Genomic DNA, 18,956 nt, shown 5'->3' with positions numbered 1-18,956 from the left:
CTGTGTAGAGACTCCAGCACCAATCAACGCCAGCCGACATGGACCAGCGATGATGGGTGCTGCAGCCCAGAAACATCAGAAGGACCATGAAGCGTCTCTCCCACCCCCCCATCGTTCAGCCCGGACACCTGAGGTCCACCTCCGAGGGCCTTCCAGCGGTTCCCTCTCTGCAAGAAGTGAGGTTACAAGGGAACCAGGCAGAGGGCCTTCTTGGTAGTGGAGCATGCCCTGTGGAATGCCCTCCCATCAGATGTCAAGGAAATAAACAAACAACTATCTAACTTTCAGAAGACATCTGAAGGCAGCCCTGTTTAAGCAAGTTTTTAATGTCTGATGTTTTATCGTGCTTTTAATATTCTTTTGGGAGCCACCTAGAGTAGCTGGGGAAACCCAGCCAGATCGGCGGGATATAAATAATAAAATTATTATTATTACTATTATCATGGGCTCCCCGTCCCTACTTCATTCTGTTAAATGGCTCACGTGAAGTCATAAACATTCTGGTGTCCCTGATTAACGAGGGGGCAGATTTTCTCCTGCATCTTGCAAGTGCCATTTTCAAAGGTGCATTCCCTCCAGTCAACAGGGAGGAAATGCTTTTAAGAGGATTTTTGCTAAAACACACATGCACGTTCTCCAAAAAAAGCAATGATTCTTTTTTTCTGCTTTTAGAAATCTAGCTGCTCCTTTGCAAATTTCAGCCACCCATTTCAGGTAGGAAGTGCATGTACAAGTCGCCACTGATTTCTTGAGAACAGGTTTTTGCCATCCTGGTACCCGCTAGGTGTCTTGGCCTGTGACTCCCATCCGCCCCAGGCAGCGCCGGAACCACCTGCACTCAAAGGGGCTGCTTGTAGCTGATGCCCCTTTCTTTCAGAAACTGCCAGCTAAAACACTACAGCTTTGGTGCTTCCGTCAAAGTGCCATTAATGCCCCCTCTTGCGGGGACAGGCAAACCCACCCACCTTATCCTCGTAGATCTTGCGGATGCGGAGGAGAGCCTGGGCCACTGGCTCCTTCTCGCCAGTGATGATGATCTCGTCTTTGTTGACGCTGGGTGGCGGGATGTTGATGCGAGCCCCGGTCTCCTGCATGATCTCCTGGACCACCTTGTTGAAGGCTCCAGCAATGAAAGGGTGGAAGGCCTTCTCCAGGTTCAAGCGCTCCACGGCCCGCTTATCCTGGAACACAAGGGGAAACCTGCTGACCCACCTGAAGAGGAGCAACCTCTGCTGGATCGCAGGTTGCCCCGGCCTGGTATATCCAAAACCTGTGGATCAAGTCTCAGTTCTTCACTATTCAGCCCCTCTCCTGGAAATAACGGGGAGGCGAATTGCTCACCGTATGCTTTCCCCTTCCGGTCAATCACCCAAGACTGATTTATTTCCCTGCTATGAGCTTACTTTTGAAGAAGGGAGCTGGGATACATGGAGCTCTTGTCATTAAATGCAGACAAGGCCAGTACACAGAGCCCGGAGAGCAGCCTTGGCTGAATCACACGAAAAGCTAATCTATTCTACTTAGGCATTCTGAATAAACGGTATTGTATATCAACCTGAAAACTGTGGGATGTATCATTACCGAAGCAGTCAAATGCAACATTTCCTGTTGCCCAGAGTGGACACAGAGACAACTGTTGCTCCAGACAGGGAAGACTTCCTGTCATACCTGCTCTGGAGCATTCTCCCCCTATATGTGACCAGGTAGATGGGTGTGACCCTGGCAGACCCTATAAAAGGGCTAGTCACGCAGCCATCTTCCTCTCTTGCTCTTTCCTTACAGAGCATGAAAGCCACATGGTAGAAAGTCTGAGGCCAAGCTCAGACTTATTTTCTCTATAAATGTAACTGTAACCACAAGATAAAGCCTGTCTTTGAAATACTACTGTGGACTGAATGTAAGAAAGCTTTACTCTTATTTTTAATCAAGACTGTCGTGTTATTATTAATCCAGAGGGAAACAAAAGGGGAAACTTACCAGGAACAAGCCAGACTGGATTGCTTAGCTCAAATGATTCTAACAAAATCATCAGCTAGCTTCCAGCATTGTGCACAGGATTGTGCTCTGCTGCTTGCTCACTAACGTGAGGAGGGATATTTAATCAATATATGCTCTCCTACTTTCCTCAACATTCCCACAAAAATAAAAGCAAATAGCTCAGAATCCTGGTTCTCACAGTGGCCAACCGGATACCTGTGGGAAGCTTACAAGCAGGGCCAGAATGCAGCAACGCTCTCCCTGCTTGCAACCGCAAGGAATGGGTATCTCCGAGGCAAACTGTCTCTGACAGCCAAGGAGAAAAATAGCCATTGTGGCTAGAACCCCTTCCCAGCCTTCCCAAAATACCCCATTGAAGTTGGTATCCCAGATTTGGCAAAAAAAAACCCGGCTGCACCATATTGTGCCCTGCATAAAACCCATCCACGTTGTGTCTAGAGCTGCAAAAATTCCATATCTTTTGTTGGGCGGCTTGCTCTAGCCATGGAATGCAGCGTGCCAGAGTCCACTGCAAAAACCTGCTTGCTGCTTTTAAAACGAAGAGAAGCCGTGAGGCTGGCTGCCAGAAGTCTCTTGCGCAACTGCTTCCCACTCCCGCTACCTTCCGCCTTTGGAGGAAAAGGGTGGGGAGTCACGACCCCACCCCTCCCCGGCTCACCTGCTCCGCGGAGATGAGCAAGATCTCGTGCCGTGCCTTCTCAATGCCTTCTTTGGTGCCCGTGATCTTGATCTGGTTGCTGGGGTCCTCAGGCCGCGGGATGTTGATCTTGGTGGCCGTCTTCAGCTCGAGCTCCTGCAGTTTCTCGCCGTTCTTGCCGATCACAAAGCGATGGTGTTCTTTGGGGATTGTGACAGTAGCTGAAGCCTGCGGAAAAAGGGGAGAAGACAGCGGCATTGCTGGTTTTCCAAATGAAGTTTTAACAAGGGCTGCTTGATATAGAAACACAGGGAGCTGCCTTATTCATTTGTTACATTTATATCCCACACTTCATCAAAAGAACTCAGGGAAATTCTGAGAATAATAACCGCTTGCAGGAAAGCAAGAGTCACTGGGGTAGAAGTGGACACACTTTGGGGTGGAAAGGCTTTGCACGCACCTGGGTCTGAAGCCGAGCGACTATTTCCTTCCGAGCTTTCATGACGGAATCCAGTTTGCCAGTCACCATGATTGACAGGCCCTGGTCCTTGGCCAAGGAAAGCTCAATATGAGCCCCGGTCTTCTGCATGATGTCCACGCACACCTTGGCCTCGTCACCTTCTCCGAATTGGCTGTTGTCCTTGTAGCGTCGCTCTTCCAGGGGGACGTGAAACACCTGCCAAGGGAGAAACACCTCAGGAGCCGTGTCCACATGCCGCAAAATGTCTATTTCCAAATGCAGCAGCTGTTCACGCTGGACTGCACCAAAAGGCCCATCCAGGAAAGAATCCCGCTTCCCTTGGTGCCCACCAGGTGTTTCCTGGTAATAAGCCCACAGACTAGGCACAAACGCACCAACTGTAACCCCATTGTCCTCTTGCACATGGCATGGCACAGAGCCTCAGAACATGGGAGCTCCTGTTTAGCTCTCAGCCCACCAATGGCTATTTGCAAACATCTATCCTGCGTGAGAGCCAGTGTGGTGCAGCGGTTAAGAGTGTTGGACTAGAACGTGGGAGGCCAGGGTTCAAATCCCCGCTTGGCTGTGAAGCTCACTGAGTGTCGCTGGGCCAGTCACTCCCTCTCAGCCTAACCTACCTTGCAGGGCGGTTGTGGGGATTAAAAGGAGGGTCAGTCCACTTTAAGCTCCACAGAGAAGGCAAGATATAAAGGCAATAAATAAATGTGTGCAATCCGCTTTCAAAGCCACGTGCTAATTTACGTGTAGCATGGAGCAGTTTCTCCATTTCCAATCTACATAACTGGGAGGATGAGAAGATCATAACACTCGCCCCCATCCCCACTGGATGGCCCATCTAATTTTTTTGTTTATACTTCTCACGTTTATACATTTCACTAATTTTACAATCATTTTGACATTTCAAAGCTTGACTTCCTTTCCCATCTTTCTGCGGTTCCTTAATTTTTAATATATTCTGCATATTCAAATTAACTTAATTTGCTCATTTACTCATCTTCTTTAAATATGTACTCTTATGAAGCTGCAGGTTATTATAATAGTCCTGCCAATGTTCTTATCTGTTTACAATTTATCTGTAAATATTCATTAAACTATTTCCATTCTTTTATTTTAAAAAATGTTATCTTGATTTCTTTTTCTTCTGCTAAGCTTCGCCATTTCTGCATACTGTATTCCATAAGTTTTATGTATCCGTTCTTCCTTTGCTGGGACACCAAAAGGCCCATCTAGTCCTGCATTCTCATTATCGCAGCGGCCAACCAGTTGCTTCTGGGAAGCCTACAAGGAGCTATCAAGAGTTGGAAGGAACCACGAGGGTCATCTAGTCCAACCTCCTGCAAGTGGGGGCCTAAGTGGGGCTCAAACCCACGACCCTGAGATTAAGTGTCTCATGCTCCATCAACTGAGCTATCAAGCAGGATAGGAGCACAACAGCACCCTCCTCCTCTCTGAACAACTGGCGCCCAGAGGCCTCAGATACTGGAGGAGAGACAGAGCAACTATGTCAATGCTCTCCTAATAAAAGAAGGATAAAAGAAGGATGCATGGAGGCTTTTTCGCACAGTCGCTGCCAATCCTTTGCCAAGACACTGGTTTTGAGCGAGGCAACACAAGTACTTCAGTTCAGCTTTACTGCTTCCAAGTTCATAACTACCTTTCTAGGTCTGCTGATTATTTTGGCTACGCATCCAGCAATGAGATAAACACTTCACACTTAACATCCCCCATAGGGAAGCCTCTCTCTCTCTCTCCCTTGCACACACACACACACACCACGCAAGGTATTCTGCGAAGACACGCCAGCAGCTGAAGTGGAACTCTTTGTGCCCTGCCTCTGCAGACTCACCTGGGTGATGACAGAGGATTTGATAGGCCGGATTTTGTTCCATACTCCCGTAGGCTCACTGGACTTTTCCCCCGGGGCTCCCTTTTCTGGGAGTGGCGGAAAGGCTTCCAAGTAAGTGGGGATGTAGGCCTCATCCTCTGGGACACCACCTGCCCAGCAGACAAACATAGAAAGACAGCAAGATCACACACACAAGGGTGGGTGGGTGGGTGGGAATCCTGGTTTAGAGAAGGGATTTTGCAGGCAACAGAGAAGACATACCCATCCTTTGGTTCAAATTACTTCATGGACTAGCGACCACTTAATCAGGTGCATCTATTCTATATTTTGGAAAGTTGTCCGTTCACTGTGCATTTGAACCCAGCAACAGAAGAGGCGGCATCTCAAGATGCTGTGAAGGTGAGGATGTTATTTTCAAAACAGCCCAACTTATTGCCTAACAGCCTGCAGAGATCTTGCCAGATGTATCTCCCGTTTACATGAATTAGCAAATGGGAAATACTATCTAACAAATATTATCTCCTAAGGCTGTTTTCTCCATGTGACCCCCCCACCCCCACCCCCCAAAAGGCAGCATTGGGATGCTTTGAAAATAAAAGCCTCATTTTCACAGCATCTTGAGACACAGGTTCATTTGGGGGTTCATTTTGGATGCTCTCTGGTTTTTGTGGGGGTGGGGAGGGGGCTTTTCTGTGATGCATTTGGACACCAAACCTTGCATGATGATTCCCGAGATCAATGAGCGGGTTTTCTATGCTTGGATGCAATCATACACGACTTTTAATCAATAAGGCAGATGGAACCTTTCAAAACTGCACTGATTTTTGGGTTTACTAGAATTCCCGAGCAATGCCTGCAAGTGAAGTATAAACCTCAGTTGGCAGGAGAAGATGCACACAGAGGTGTAGAGTAAAACAAAAATTAAGCAGCGAGGTCCACGGTCCATCATGCCACAAGCTTGAAATGTATTATGTAAAATTACAAGCCAATGTTGCTGATAGCACAAAGCACCCTGCCATTGGTTAGCCAATATGGCACTTGTAGTGGGATAAGAAGCCGTTGTTTTGATTCAATTCACAGGTGATAGAACCAAACTTTTGACAAGCTTCAATAGAGCAACTTGACCCTAGAGTCTTCCCTTCCGAATGACAACTTTAGGGCCGGTAACAAAAGCATCCCAGGGTGAAAGTTTCTTCTACCAGTGTCTTCTACCTTTCCAAAGTTATTAGTTCCACCAACAGATCCCACTCTAGATTCTACCCCGCCTTACCCATCATCAAACACACATCTCTTTTATTGCGTGAGCAGCAACCTCACAACACACCCACACCAAAAGATTCCTGCCCATCTCACCTCGTGTTTCTTCATCCCTCAGCCCGCTGCGGTGCTCAGCAAAGCTTTCGGGTGTTAACACTGCTACCGAGCTCATAGCTTCAAACCCAGATTTGCGCGATTCCGGTATTCCACTGTTGGAGTGATGAAAGAGAGAGAAAGTTAGGTCGGGAGTTGGTGAAGCTATTGTGACTCCTTTATAAAGAGTGACCACATCACTTAAGTCAGCCTCCCAATAACTTGATGCCCTCCAGGTGCTCTGACAGCTGGGGCCGATCAGAACTGTAGCCCAAAACATCTGAATGGGCCCAAGATTGTGCAGAGGTTGCTCTAAGTCAGGCATCCCCAAACTGCGGTCCTCCAGATGTTTTGGCCTACAACTCCCATGATGCCTAGCTAACAGGACCAGTGGTTGGGGAAGATGGGAATTGTAGTCCAGAACATTTGGAAGGCCGGTTTGGGGATGCCTGCCTTAGAGCAACCATGTATCCAATGTTCTTGGACTTCCCAATACCAAATGAGCCATGCCTGAACAATAAACTCATCAACCCAAGGCTCCCCTTTACATCTCACTACCAACAACACTGTTTAAATTCAGGTAGATGACCAGAGAAAGGTGGGGGTTTTGAGTTGTGCTGGCCCATTTGTGGTGCCACTCAGGCATCAGGCAAAAACATATTTTTTTTTGCTTGTGAAGGATGCATTGGAATTTGAAATGCTGTGTCTAGCCTTGCCAAGTGTCAGATGTTGTTGCATCAAAGCAACCAACAAGAACAGTCAAGCAAAGTATTATGGGTCCCCTTGTCCCTCCACTCAGATTGGTAGTGGAGAAGCGATGAAGGAAGCTAGTTTTAAATGAAACTCAGAATACGTGATCTGTTTCAGGTTTGAGGGAGGATGCAACCTCAGCTCCTATTTTCTTCCACTTCCAATGCAATCACCACAGTAATATTAAGGCATGAGAAACAGGCACCATATATTTTCAATTGTTTTTGAATTCTTAGGCGTTTGCCTGAGCTGCATTAATCACTTGCTGGATGGCTTATTTCTGCTTTACTTACATATTATTCCATTTTTGGATAGGATGACATGTCGTTCGCTAATTTTTAATTGTTGTGCTCAAAGTTGTTAATATAAATATTTCTATATTAAAGCGGTTTATGGCAAAAAATATATAAACTCCTACAATAAAACCTTAAAATAGTTTTAAAAAATCAATTAACTATTGTGGAAGGATATATTCTTAATTGCCTGTGTAGGCCTGGAATAGAAGCTTTCAGCAGGTTTTTTAGTGTTGTTGGAAAAGCGGCACACAAATGCTAAATCAAAACAAATACATTGCCCACCCCATGGCGCAGATGGAAAGGATGCCCCCATGCTTTCCACCTTGGGAGGGGCTCCCAGCGATCCCGGGTCCCCCCGCTGCACCTCACTCTTCCCTTTTGCTAGATGCGGGGATCAGGAGACTCACCTGCAAAATGGTCAAGTGCCAGAAGGGTCCGTCCTGAACGAGGCTACCTGTGGCGCTTCAGCGTGACGGCTGCTTTGGTCCTGAAAGAAGGATTAAGCGCTGTCAGGAGGACCCACTTACGAGCAGGGCGAGGGGAGCCCCTTCCGCCTGAGCTTGGAAGAAACTCTTCAGCATAGCCCTGTGCCGAAACGCAAGGTAATCCCTGCATATTGTGACCGGCTGTAAGCGGTATGAAAATGAAATTAATACTAACACCAATAAATTTTACCATTAAAAATGGCACCTAGACATTCCATTGTGGCAACTGTAACCCAGGTTTAAGGTGTCATTTGGCAATTAGCTTATATAACTGAGGTTCTAAGACAGTGGAGAGAGAGAGAGAGAGAGAGAGAGAGAGAGAGAGAGAGAGAGAGAGAGAGAGAGAGAGAGAAAGGGATATCTGCTCCATTTTGGAACAGTGGGTTATTTTTTATTTTTATTATTTTTATTGTTGTTGTTTAGTCGTTTAGTCGTGTCCGACTCTTCGTGACCCCATGGACCATAGCACGCCAGGCACTCCTGTCTTGCACTGCCTCCCGCAGTTTGGTCAAACTCATGTTCGTAGCTTCGAGAACACTGTCCAACCATCTTGTCCTCTGTCGTCCCCTTCTCCTAGTGCCCTCAATCTTTCCCAACATCAGGGTCTTTTCCAAGGATTCTTCTCTTCTCATGAGGTGGCCAAAGTATTGGAGCCTCAGCTTCACGATCCGTCCTTCCAGGGAGCACTCAGGGCTGATTTCCTTAAGAATGGATAGGTTTGATCTTCTTGCAGTCCATGGGACTCTCAAGAGTCTCCTCCAGCACCATAATTCAAAAGCATCAATTCTTCGGCGATCAGCCTTCTTTATGGTCCAACTCTCACTTCCATACATCACTACTGGGAAAACCATAGCTTTAACTATACGGACCTTTGTCGGCAAGGTGATGTCTCTGCTTTTTAAGATGCTGTCTAGGTTTGTCATTGCTTTTCTCCCAAGAAGCAGGCGTCTTTTAATTTCGTGACTGCTGTCACCATCTGCAGTGATCAAGGAGCCCAAGAAAGTAAAATCTCTCACTGCCTCCATTTCTTCCCCTTCTATTTGCCAGGAGGTGATGGGACCAGTGGCCATGATCTTGGTTTTTTTGATGTTGAGCTTCAGACCATATTTTGCGCTCTCCTCTTTCACCCTCATTAAAAGGTTCTTTAATTCCTCCTCGCTTTCTGCCATCAAGGTTGTGTCATCTGCATATCTGAGGTTGTTGATATTTCTTCCAGCAATCTTAATTCCGGCTTGGGATTCATCTAGTCCAGCCTTTCGCATGATGAATTCTGCATATAAGTTAAATAAGCAGGGAGACAATATACAACCTTGTCGTACTCCTTTCCCAATTTTGAACCAATCAGTTGTTCCATATCCAGTTCTAACTGTAGCTTCTTGTCCCACATAGAGATTTCTCAGGAGACAGATGAGGTGATCAGGCACTCCCATTTCTTTAAGAACTTGCCATAGTTTGCTGTGGTCGACACAGTCAAAGGCTTTTGCATAGTCAATGAAGCAGAAGTAGACGTTTTTCTGGAACTCTCTAGCTTTCTCCATAATCCAGCGCATGTTTGCTATTTGGTCTCTGGTTCCTCTGCCCTTTCGAAATCCAGCTTGCACTTCTGGGAGTTCTCGGTCCACATACTGCCTAAGCCTGCCTTGTAGAATTTTAAGCATAACCTTGCTAGCGTGTGAAATGAGCGCAATTGTGCGGTAGTTGCAGCATTCTTTGGCACTGCCCTTCTTTGGAATTGGGATGTAGACTGATCTTCTCCAATCCTCTGGCCATTGCTGAGTTTTCCAAACTTGCTGGCATATTGGGTGTAGCACCTTAACAGCATCATCTTTTAAAATTTTAAACAGTTCAGCTGGAATATCATCACTTCCACTGGCCTTGTTATTAGCAATGCTTTCTAAGGCCCATTTGACTTCACTCTCCAAGATGTCTGGCTCAAGGTCAGCAACCACACTACCTGAGGTGTACGGGACCTCCATATCTTTCTGGTATAATTCCTCTGTGTATTCTTGCCACCTCTTCTTGATGTCTTCTGCTTCTGTTAGGTCCTTACCACTTTTGTCCTTGATTATGGTAATCTTTGTACGAAATGTTCCTTTCATATCTCCAATTTTCTTGAACAGATCTCTGGTTTTCCCCATTCTATTGTTTTCCTCTATTTCTTTGCATTGCTCATTTAAGAAGACCCTCTTGTCTCTCCTTGCTGTTTTTTGGAAATCTGCATTCAGTTTCCTGTATCTTTCCCTATCTCCCTTGCATTTTGCTTGCCTCCTCTCCTCCGCTATTTGTAAGGCCTCGTTGGACAGCCATTTTGCTTTCTTGCATTTCCTTTTCCTTGGGATGGTTTTCATTGCTGCCTCCTGTATAATGTTACGAGCCTCCATCCATAGTTCTTCAGGCACTCTGTCCACCAAATCTAAATCCTTAAACCTGTTCCTCACTTCCACTGTGTATTCATAAGGGATTTGATTCAGATTGTATCTTACTGGCCCAGTGGTTTTTCCTACTTTCTTCAGTTTAAGCTGGAATTTTGCTATAAGAAGCTGATGATCTGAGTTACAGTCAGCTCCAGGTCTTGTTTTTGCTGACTGTATGGAGCTTCTCCATCTTTGGCTGCAGAGAATATAATCAATCTGATTTCGATGCTGTCCATTTGGTGATATCCATGTGTAGAGTCGTCTCTTGTGTTGTTGGAATAGAGTGTTTGTGATGACCAGCTTGTTCTCTTGACAGAACTCTATTAGCCTTTGCCCTGCTTCATTTTGAACTCCAAGGCCAAACTTGCCAGTTGTTCCTTTTATCTCTTGATTCCCTACTTTAGCATTCCAGTCCCCTGTAATGAGAAGAACATCCTTCTTTGGTGTCATTTCTAGAAGGTGTTGTAGGTCTTCATAGAATTGGTCAATTTCACTTTCTTCAGCACCGGTAGTTGGTGCATAAACTTGGATTACTGTGATGTTAAAAGGTCTGCCTTGGATTCGTATCGAGATCATTCTGTCATTTTTGAGATTGCATCCCATTACAGCTTATTTTTATTATTTTTTTTATTATTATTATTATTATTATTATTAATTTTAATGAAATCACTTATGTTTTTTAAAATTTAAAAATTATAATATAAAATAAAAATATAAAAAATATAAAAATATAAAAATTATAACAATCCAAATGCTTATTCATATATAGAGATTACTCTAAATCTCGAGACTTCCCCCCACCCCCTCCATGGATCCTATTGTCAGCATTTACAACTGTGTATTATTCTATATTCTCTATCAATCCATATGGCCCATAATATTTGTTACACTGCAATGGTCTCTTAAATAATAGATTATAATTTTTTCCCATTCTTTTTTTGAAGTTTTTGTCCTCTTGGTTCCTGAGCTTTCCAGTTAGCTTTGCCTTTTCGGCGTAGTCCAACAGCTTAGCTTGCCATTCCTCCCTGCTAGTGACTCTTTCTTCTTTCCCTCCCTGGGATAGTAGCATCCATGCAGCTGTTGTCGCGTACATAAAAAGTCTTTTCTGGTCCCATTTCGGAATGGTTTGTGTTTCATAACTATAATTCTTTTGCCTGTGCATATAAATCTACTGTCCTGGGACTTTCTGGTGAAAGGCAGGTGAGGAAACCTTATAAGTAAATAAATGTCAAAGAATACGACCGAGCTCAGGTTAGGAGGCACCTACTGACAAACGATTAGGCCTGTGGTTTAAGAAAATAAAAAGCGGGCCTGCTGCGCCAGCCCAATGTCTCATCTAGCCCAGCACCCAGTCGTCATCTTCCCTTTCTGAATTTGCAGCAAAGGTGTTTCTTGTGCCCTCGGCTTCCCTACCCCCATTAAGGAAGCGAAGCAGCAGCAGAGCTAAGCTCTATGGGGAGGATTTGAGAGAAATCCTCTTAAGGCAACTGTAAAGGAAGGAAGAACCTTCTTGCACTTGGCAGGGGCTGCTATCACCTCTGTGTCAAAGCTGCATTCAGTATAGCAAAGGTTGGTGGAGATGGAGAGGGAGAGGGAGAGGGAGAAAGAATTCCCCCCTCAGTACATGGCCTCTGAACTCCTAATCCCCAGTCTTAAAGCAGCACAGCTGAATATTCTGCCCCCCCCCCCGTGATTGCCTCTCACGACCCTTGACTACCTTTTAGGGAGCTGAATATCACTAAATAAAGGAATTTTATTCTATTTTTTTATTATTCCAAAAAGCAGGAGCCATGCGATGCCAGCCTTCCCAGGATTTCTGCATTTCGCTATGCAGAACTCACACTTACATTTGGTATTATCTTGTTTCCAAAAGTCAAGAAGAAATAAAGAGACAGATCATGCTAGATTGCTAACCTTTCTTTTTCTTTTATCCTTTGTAGCTCTAATTTTATCGTATTATGGTAAAAGCTCAATTAAAAAAAAAGATTTATCAACTAACAGAAGCAGGTATATTCAACACATTTCCCCCTCTGGGTTGTACCCGCTGCTACTGCTACTCATCACACTTATAAGAAGCTGCCTTACAGAGGGTTGGACAATTGCTCCATCTAGCTAAATACTGTCTACACTGACTAGCAGCAGCATCTTTAGCAAGGGATCTTTTCCAGACCCACATGGAAAGGCGAGCAATTGAAATTGGGACCTCTTGCATGCAAAGCATGGGCTCTACTATAGAGCTATGCTATTGGTACAGCCTCAAAGGAATAGAATTGTAGAGTTGGAAAGGACCCCAAGGGTCGTCTAATCTGATGCCTGCAATGCAGGAATCTTTTGCCCAACAGGCCCACTAATACTAATACCCTCATTTTCCTCCAGAAGGAGCTACGGCTCAGTGGTGGAGCACCTGCTCTGCAGACAGAAAGGCCCACGCTCATCCTTGATGGCATCTCCAGTTTAAAAGAATCAGGGGCAAGCCCACTTTCTCTTTCCGAGACCTTGGAGAGCCACTGCCGGGCAGTGGACAAGCTAACCCAGGCCTCCCCAGACTTTGGCCTTCCAGATGTTTTGGACTACAATTCCCATCTTCCCCGACCACTGGTCCTGTTAGCTAGGGATCATGGGAGTTGTAGGCCAAAACATCTGGAGGGCTGCAGTTTGGGGGTGCTTGAGCTAACCAGAAAGGCAGCTTTCCAGTGTCCAAAAAGTGCACCCGTTATTTCGATGGATGCAATGAATGCATTTTGGCACAGCTTGAGTACTGTACAGCAAAGTTCAAAAGAACACACAACGGGAAGGATAACTGCACCACAATCAGCACATGGGTCCATGAACTATGGATCAAAATTCATAGAGGGCAACATCCCTATTCCAGCGTTGCCTGCCTGCCTCTGCCTTCCGGTCTCTCCGATACCCAAATTCCCCTCCAGGGACACAGCGATCAACCCCACAGATCTGCCTAAGTTAAGCTGTTCGTGTGGGGAGAGGCAGTCCAATCCACCACGCTGCCCCGACAAAGACGGGTGGGCAATACCTTGCTACCTCAGCACTGCCATGTTCCATGAGAACTGGTCCTTGTTTGCCACTCGCCCCCCTGTTGCCATGCGTCCCCTCTCCCCACCCCCACCCCAAGCTCCCGGCTCTGCACCGCACGGTGACCGAGTTGCAACCTCTTCTCCTTGATGCAATCCGACAGGACTGTGGCCTCTGGCCATCAATAAATAAAGAAGGGAGAGAGAAAGAGCTAAAGATGTAAACAAGAAAAGCTGCATGAGAGGCAGGGGAAACCCAGCGCTGAATTGCAGGAGCCTGGCCTCCCAAGATGAAAAGAGGACACCTCCGGAATCTACAGAACAGCTTCTTCTTTTAAAGAAAAGTCAATGCATGGCTCTAGCCCTCAAGGTGTTAAGGAGACACATGCATCTGAAAGCAAGGGAAATTTCCCCTAGCAGGTCAGGGGGACATAGGAAGCTGCCTAATGTGGAGGCAGACCACTGGGTCCATCTTACTCAGTGCTGCCTACACTGACTGGCACCAGCTCTCCAGGATTTCAAGTGGGGGTTTTGAGGAACCCTACCCGGGCATGCCAGGGGCCTGAAGCTGGGAGCTTCTGCTTGCAAGTGGTGTTAGAAATTAGCCAGGTGTGTTTTGCGACTGGCGCAGGTCCAATTGCAACTACTTGGAGATTTCTGTATGACATGCTAGCAACTGACATCTCCACCTGGCTGGCCCCTCCAGCTTTCTTAAGCAGGTAAGCAGAAGAGTTTATTTATTGCATTTATACCCCCACTTTTTCCTGCAAGGATTACATGTTCCTACCCCCACAGTTAATCCCTACAACAACCCTGTGAGTTAGGCCCAAGATCACCCAGTGAGCCCCATGACCGAGTGGGGATTTGAACCCTGATCTCCCAAGTCCCAGTCTGACACTCTAACCCAGAGATTTCCAAACTTTTCATGTTGATCACGCTTTTTAGACATGCATCATTTCGTGACACAGTAATTCAGTTTTACTAGCAAACCAGAGGTTAAACTAACCCCTTATAAGAGCATGGGGAGCACTTGCGTGACACACCTACACACTGCAGATGACACACTAATGTGTTGTGTGACACACAGTTTGGAAAGCTCTGCTCTAACTGCTACACCACACTGGCTCCCTAGAGTCCTTCTGCTATGGGGCAGCTCTATAAATTAAGTAGGTAAAGAAATGTGGGGAAAACAGACCGGGTTTGTTTTATCCTGGATTGTTTTATTTGATGCTGTAGTGTGTTGTAAGCCGCTTTGAGAGTTTTTCCCCTTTAAAATATATAAAGTGGTATAGAAATGAAATTAACAAATTTCACCATAAAAGGCACCTAGATATACCGTTGTGACAACCATAACCTAGGTTTAAGGTGCCACCTGCCAATTAGCTTATATATCTGAGCTTCTAACACGACCTGCAAGGCAGATGCTCTACCACTGAGCTGTAGGGCCATTCATACAGCCGTTCTCTCTGCCTTGTGAAATTAGACCAGAGCGATGAGGCTGAGTCACAAGCTGACAGGCGACAAGCAGAAAGTTCACCAGGTTGAAAAGAGTGACACCGTATGGGAGAGGAAGCTTTCCAAGTTCCCTGTCCCAAGTGCTTACTGTCTGCAGAAAGTGGAACACCACTGGACAGGAAACGTCACCTGCGTGGTGATTCATGTGTGTGTGTGGTGGGAAAGGAGGGGAGGACAGACACATCACCGGTAGCAAGAGTTCTGAATGAGGCATCTGAAAAGAGATTGTGCACCCTGCCAGCACAAGGCGGAAAAGAGAGGTGTTTGCAGGCAAGGTAGAGCACAGCTGCTTCTCTGCAGGCTTATTTTGCCTCTGGTTGAACTTTTCAACCTCCAGCTTCTTGTCCTGCCATCTTGCCTCTCTTACTCCTTTGCACAAAAAGAAAAATAATGCAAGTCTGGTTCTCAAAGTGTACCAAACTAAACATTTCTCCAAGCTTCCCATTTCCTGCGCTAGCTGGCCAAATTCTCTGCCAGAGTGAAGGAGCAGCGCATAAGGGCAGCAGGAACAATCTGGGCCAGCTCTGCTCCAGTTTGATTACAGAAGTTCGCTGGGCTCTGGCTTTTAGCCTGGCCTCCAAAGCAGCGCAACTTTATTCATCGGAAAAATCTCTCGTTTACCCGGCTGGCAGCACAAGCAGAGCTGAGCAAACACCAGGAAGGCCAAGAGGATGGCGAGGGCCAAAAGCAGCCATCAGCCACAGAACAAAGAGAGATGCAGGCCAAGCAAGCAGTTGCTCTCTCTCTTTTTTTGGACTCCAAAAAGAACTGCAGCCAATCAAGGCTGTGTCAGCGCTTGAGGATAAGCACAAGCCTCTGGCCAGAATGGGGAACCTCCCCCCAAATTGTTTGCATGCTCCAGTACTCATGAAATTTGGAAGAGCCTCGGGTGGGGGGAACAGGGGACAGGAGAGAGCCTTTCTGAGGTCTTGGCCGGCAAATGGGGCAGGAGAAGGCACATAGCAAAAACTATGGCATTCACTCCTACAAGATGTATAGCTACCAACCTGGAAACATTAGACAAGTTCAGGGATGGGAAGTCCATCTTGTTGCCATGGTTATTTTTGACCTCCATAGTCCAAGACAGGATGATTCTGAATGCCAGCTGCTGGGGGGTGGCAGGGAAGGAAAGCAGTTGTCCTGCTTGTGGGCATCCAGTGGGCATCAGCTGGCCTTCACCAGGGTCCTAACCTTTAGCATGGCAGGCCCTGCCAGCAGTGTTTCAGCAGGAACCACCCCCACCTTCTTTCAGACACCTTCTGAAAATGAGATTGTTTAGACAGGCCTTTGCAATATGAGTTCTCTCTTCTTCACCAACTGGCATTTACTGACAAGTTTTTAGAGATGCTTTTTGTGGAGTTTATTCACTGTGTGCCACATTATCACCTTGACGTATTTTAATGGAGGTGTGGATTACAAATACGTAAATAAAATCTGGCTGGCTGCTGTGGGAACAGGATGCTGGGTTACGCGGGCCTTTGACCTGATCCAGTAGGCCTCACCTTACGTTCTTCAGACATTAAGCTTGCAAACTGAGAATGCCGACTGCCTCCCCATCCGTCCCAGACTCCTGGCATACGGTGATAACAAATGGAGCTGGCGCTCTGAGTTATATGAAGGAAACTGTGCGGACTGTAGGTTGCCTCAGAAGCAGAAGTTTTAATAATGCCCAGTACTGGCAGCCAGGCCTGCCTTCCTCCCTAAAAGGAGCCATGAACAGCGATTCTCACCCAGACTACAGGGCCAGTCTCTGTATTCCAAGATCCAAAATGTCTTTTGAGGAAAGCACCCTCTGGGGGGGGGGCTGTGCTGCTAACTCTGGAGCAAATGCCTTGGGATCTCATTAACTCCAGCTGAAAGTTTCAGAGTGTTTTTCTCGGCCCAATCCCATTGCGCAGATGCGTTCAGGAGTGTTTCTCAATCATTAAGCGCCCTACTGGCTAAAGCCGTTGATATGAGAAGGCATGAGAATGGGTTTCACTTTTGCCAAACCCTAGTCAGCTGCTCAGCGCCAACTGGGCTGGCATATAGTTCCTTCCCCTGTTTTTTATTCCAGTTGTGCAAAAATCTTTTTTGGAGGGACCTTGGGGGTGAGCAGGCTCTGAGCAGTGGCTGTTCATACCCAAGCTGTCTTCCATAACCATGAGGACCAGAGCAATTATACATATGGTACCCTCTCCTACGACTCATGGTTACAGAAGACTGTCTGCATACCAATAGCCACTGCTGAGGTCCTGCATGGTTAGGAAGCAGAGGGTGCAATAACACTGCAGAAGCTAAGCAAGTCTAGGTCCGGTCAGTGTTTAGATGGGAGGCTCCCTAGGAACCCTATGTACAGTCTTGAGATCCATGGTGGAAGAAACGATAGCTGTGTACTTTCCAGGCAGGTTTGACCGCAGCAGCTTCATTTTAAAAGCGGACCGTTACACAGAGCATTATATTCAGAGGCATACTACCTCTGACCGTGGAGAGAAACATAGCCGTTGTGGCCAGGGTTCGAAATTAGCAGAGCACCAGGTGCATTTCGAGCCTAAAAAATTCTCCATTTGCAAGCACCTCTAAAAGTCTGGGTGCCATTTTTTGCACCTGGCTGACACTCAAGGATCACTGAAATGTATGTGCTTTGAAACCTCAAAGTATATGTTAAGGATAGACAATATGTTAAGGAGTTTAGCAATAAAGAGCAGAGTGTTATGAAAACTGAAGTATGGTACCAATATTTTTTTATTGTAAACACCAAATTAAACATGCATTCACAATTTGTTAAAAATGTGATATTAACAATATGCTTATCAAAATAATAAAAAGTGTTGCCGATCTCCCCAAATGGAGACTAGACATTCTGTTTTGGCGCCCACAACCCAGGTCCCAGGAGCCATTTGGTTCCTAGCTTTTCTATCCCAGTTTCTAACACTGATGGTGGCTGGTAGCAATTGATCACCATATCCTCCATCAGCTGGGGTGCTCTTTTCAAGCCGTCCCTCGCTACATCCAATTCCAGTTTTAATTAGGTGTTGTGTGAAAAAGTATTTTATTTTATCTGTCCTAAATCTTCAACTTCATTGGGTGGTCCAAGTATTATGAGAAAGTGAGGAAATACATATCCCTTCCCACTTTCTATAAACCATGCTATGCCAGATGTCTTGTGCAAATTGGTTGGCAACAGTAAGATACAGGCAAAATGATTGATAGGTCCCAGCTACCAAGCAAGTTGAGGCGGGCTTAAGAAGTGAAAAGGAAGCAACCCTATGCGGTTATTGCTCCCCAACGTCACTGACTGAGGACACAGCAAGACACTGGACTATACAGGAATAGGTTGAGCACTGGCAACCAGTTGCCTTTCTGACCTGGAAGCAAGGGAAGGGAACCAATGGCCCTTCAGATGCCGTTGGACTCCAAATCCCATCAGCCCAAGCCAGCATAGCCCAATGATCAGGGATGATGGGAGCTGTAGTTCGGCAGCAACTGGAGGGGAAGAGGTTCTCCATCCCTGGCCTACAGCAAGCCTTCTGACCACGACCAAAGATACCTTCATCGGGGTTGCCAGGCAACAGCACATTGGCCACATCTCAACTACCGCAAGCCAGGAAAAAGAGAAGGAGTGGCTGAGGAAGGCATTATGTGGGATCTTGGGGGGGGGGCATTGCTGAGATGACAACAAGAAGTATACTTATCACAGGGCAATTTTTAGTCTTTGATCTGAAGTTTTGGGGCTGCTGCTTCCTTCATAGGGTCTTCAAGGAGGAAATGTCGAGGAAATGTTACAAACTGGGGGCACAGCTATGACTTCATATGATTGACTCCCATCCTTGTTACCATCAGTCTACTAAGGCTGAAAGTGACAGACTAAGCATGCTGAGTTTTCTGGGAAGGGAGGGAGGCTGAAAAAAATAGACAATTGCACAGGTTTCCCTACATAAGGTTGGGGAGGGGGGTCGAAAGCCTTTGGAATCCCATGATAGGAATTCTTAGGAAAGGGGTTGAAAACAGATTTGACAGCATCATTTCCCCAAGCCCGCCACAAAAGACAGTGGCAAGTCCACTCACACATTCATAAAAAGGGATACTGTAGAGCTGGAAAATGCACAGCAGGGGTGGGGAGTGGGGTTTCGGTCTGGAGGCCACCTTTCCTCAAGGAGAACGTTCAGGTGTGAC

General features: G+C 46.3%; 1 protein-coding gene across 1 annotated transcript in view; it reads right to left on the bottom strand.

Moving 5' to 3' along the window:
* The window catches only part of LOC118094779 (vigilin), a 55,729-nt gene that overhangs the window by 24,224 nt on the left and 12,549 nt on the right, over window positions 1–18,956 (bottom strand). The window contains exons 2-7 of the mRNA XM_035135448.3: window positions 7,766–7,845; window positions 6,316–6,428; window positions 4,963–5,111; window positions 3,096–3,311; window positions 2,657–2,863; window positions 966–1,181 (exon numbers count right to left, since the gene is read on the bottom strand). Coding sequence (XP_034991339.3) covers window positions 966–1,181; window positions 2,657–2,863; window positions 3,096–3,311; window positions 4,963–5,111; window positions 6,316–6,391 — 864 coding nt within the window. The 5' untranslated portion in view covers window positions 6,392–6,428; window positions 7,766–7,845. The remainder of the gene's footprint in view (window positions 1–965; window positions 1,182–2,656; window positions 2,864–3,095; window positions 3,312–4,962; window positions 5,112–6,315; window positions 6,429–7,765; window positions 7,846–18,956) is intronic.

Source organism: Zootoca vivipara, chromosome 12 (genome assembly GCF_965207765.1).
Source record: "Zootoca vivipara chromosome 12, rZooViv2.hap1.1, whole genome shotgun sequence".
NCBI lineage: Eukaryota > Metazoa > Chordata > Lepidosauria > Squamata > Lacertidae > Zootoca > Zootoca vivipara.
This window is presented reverse-complemented; position numbering and strand designations above follow the sequence as displayed.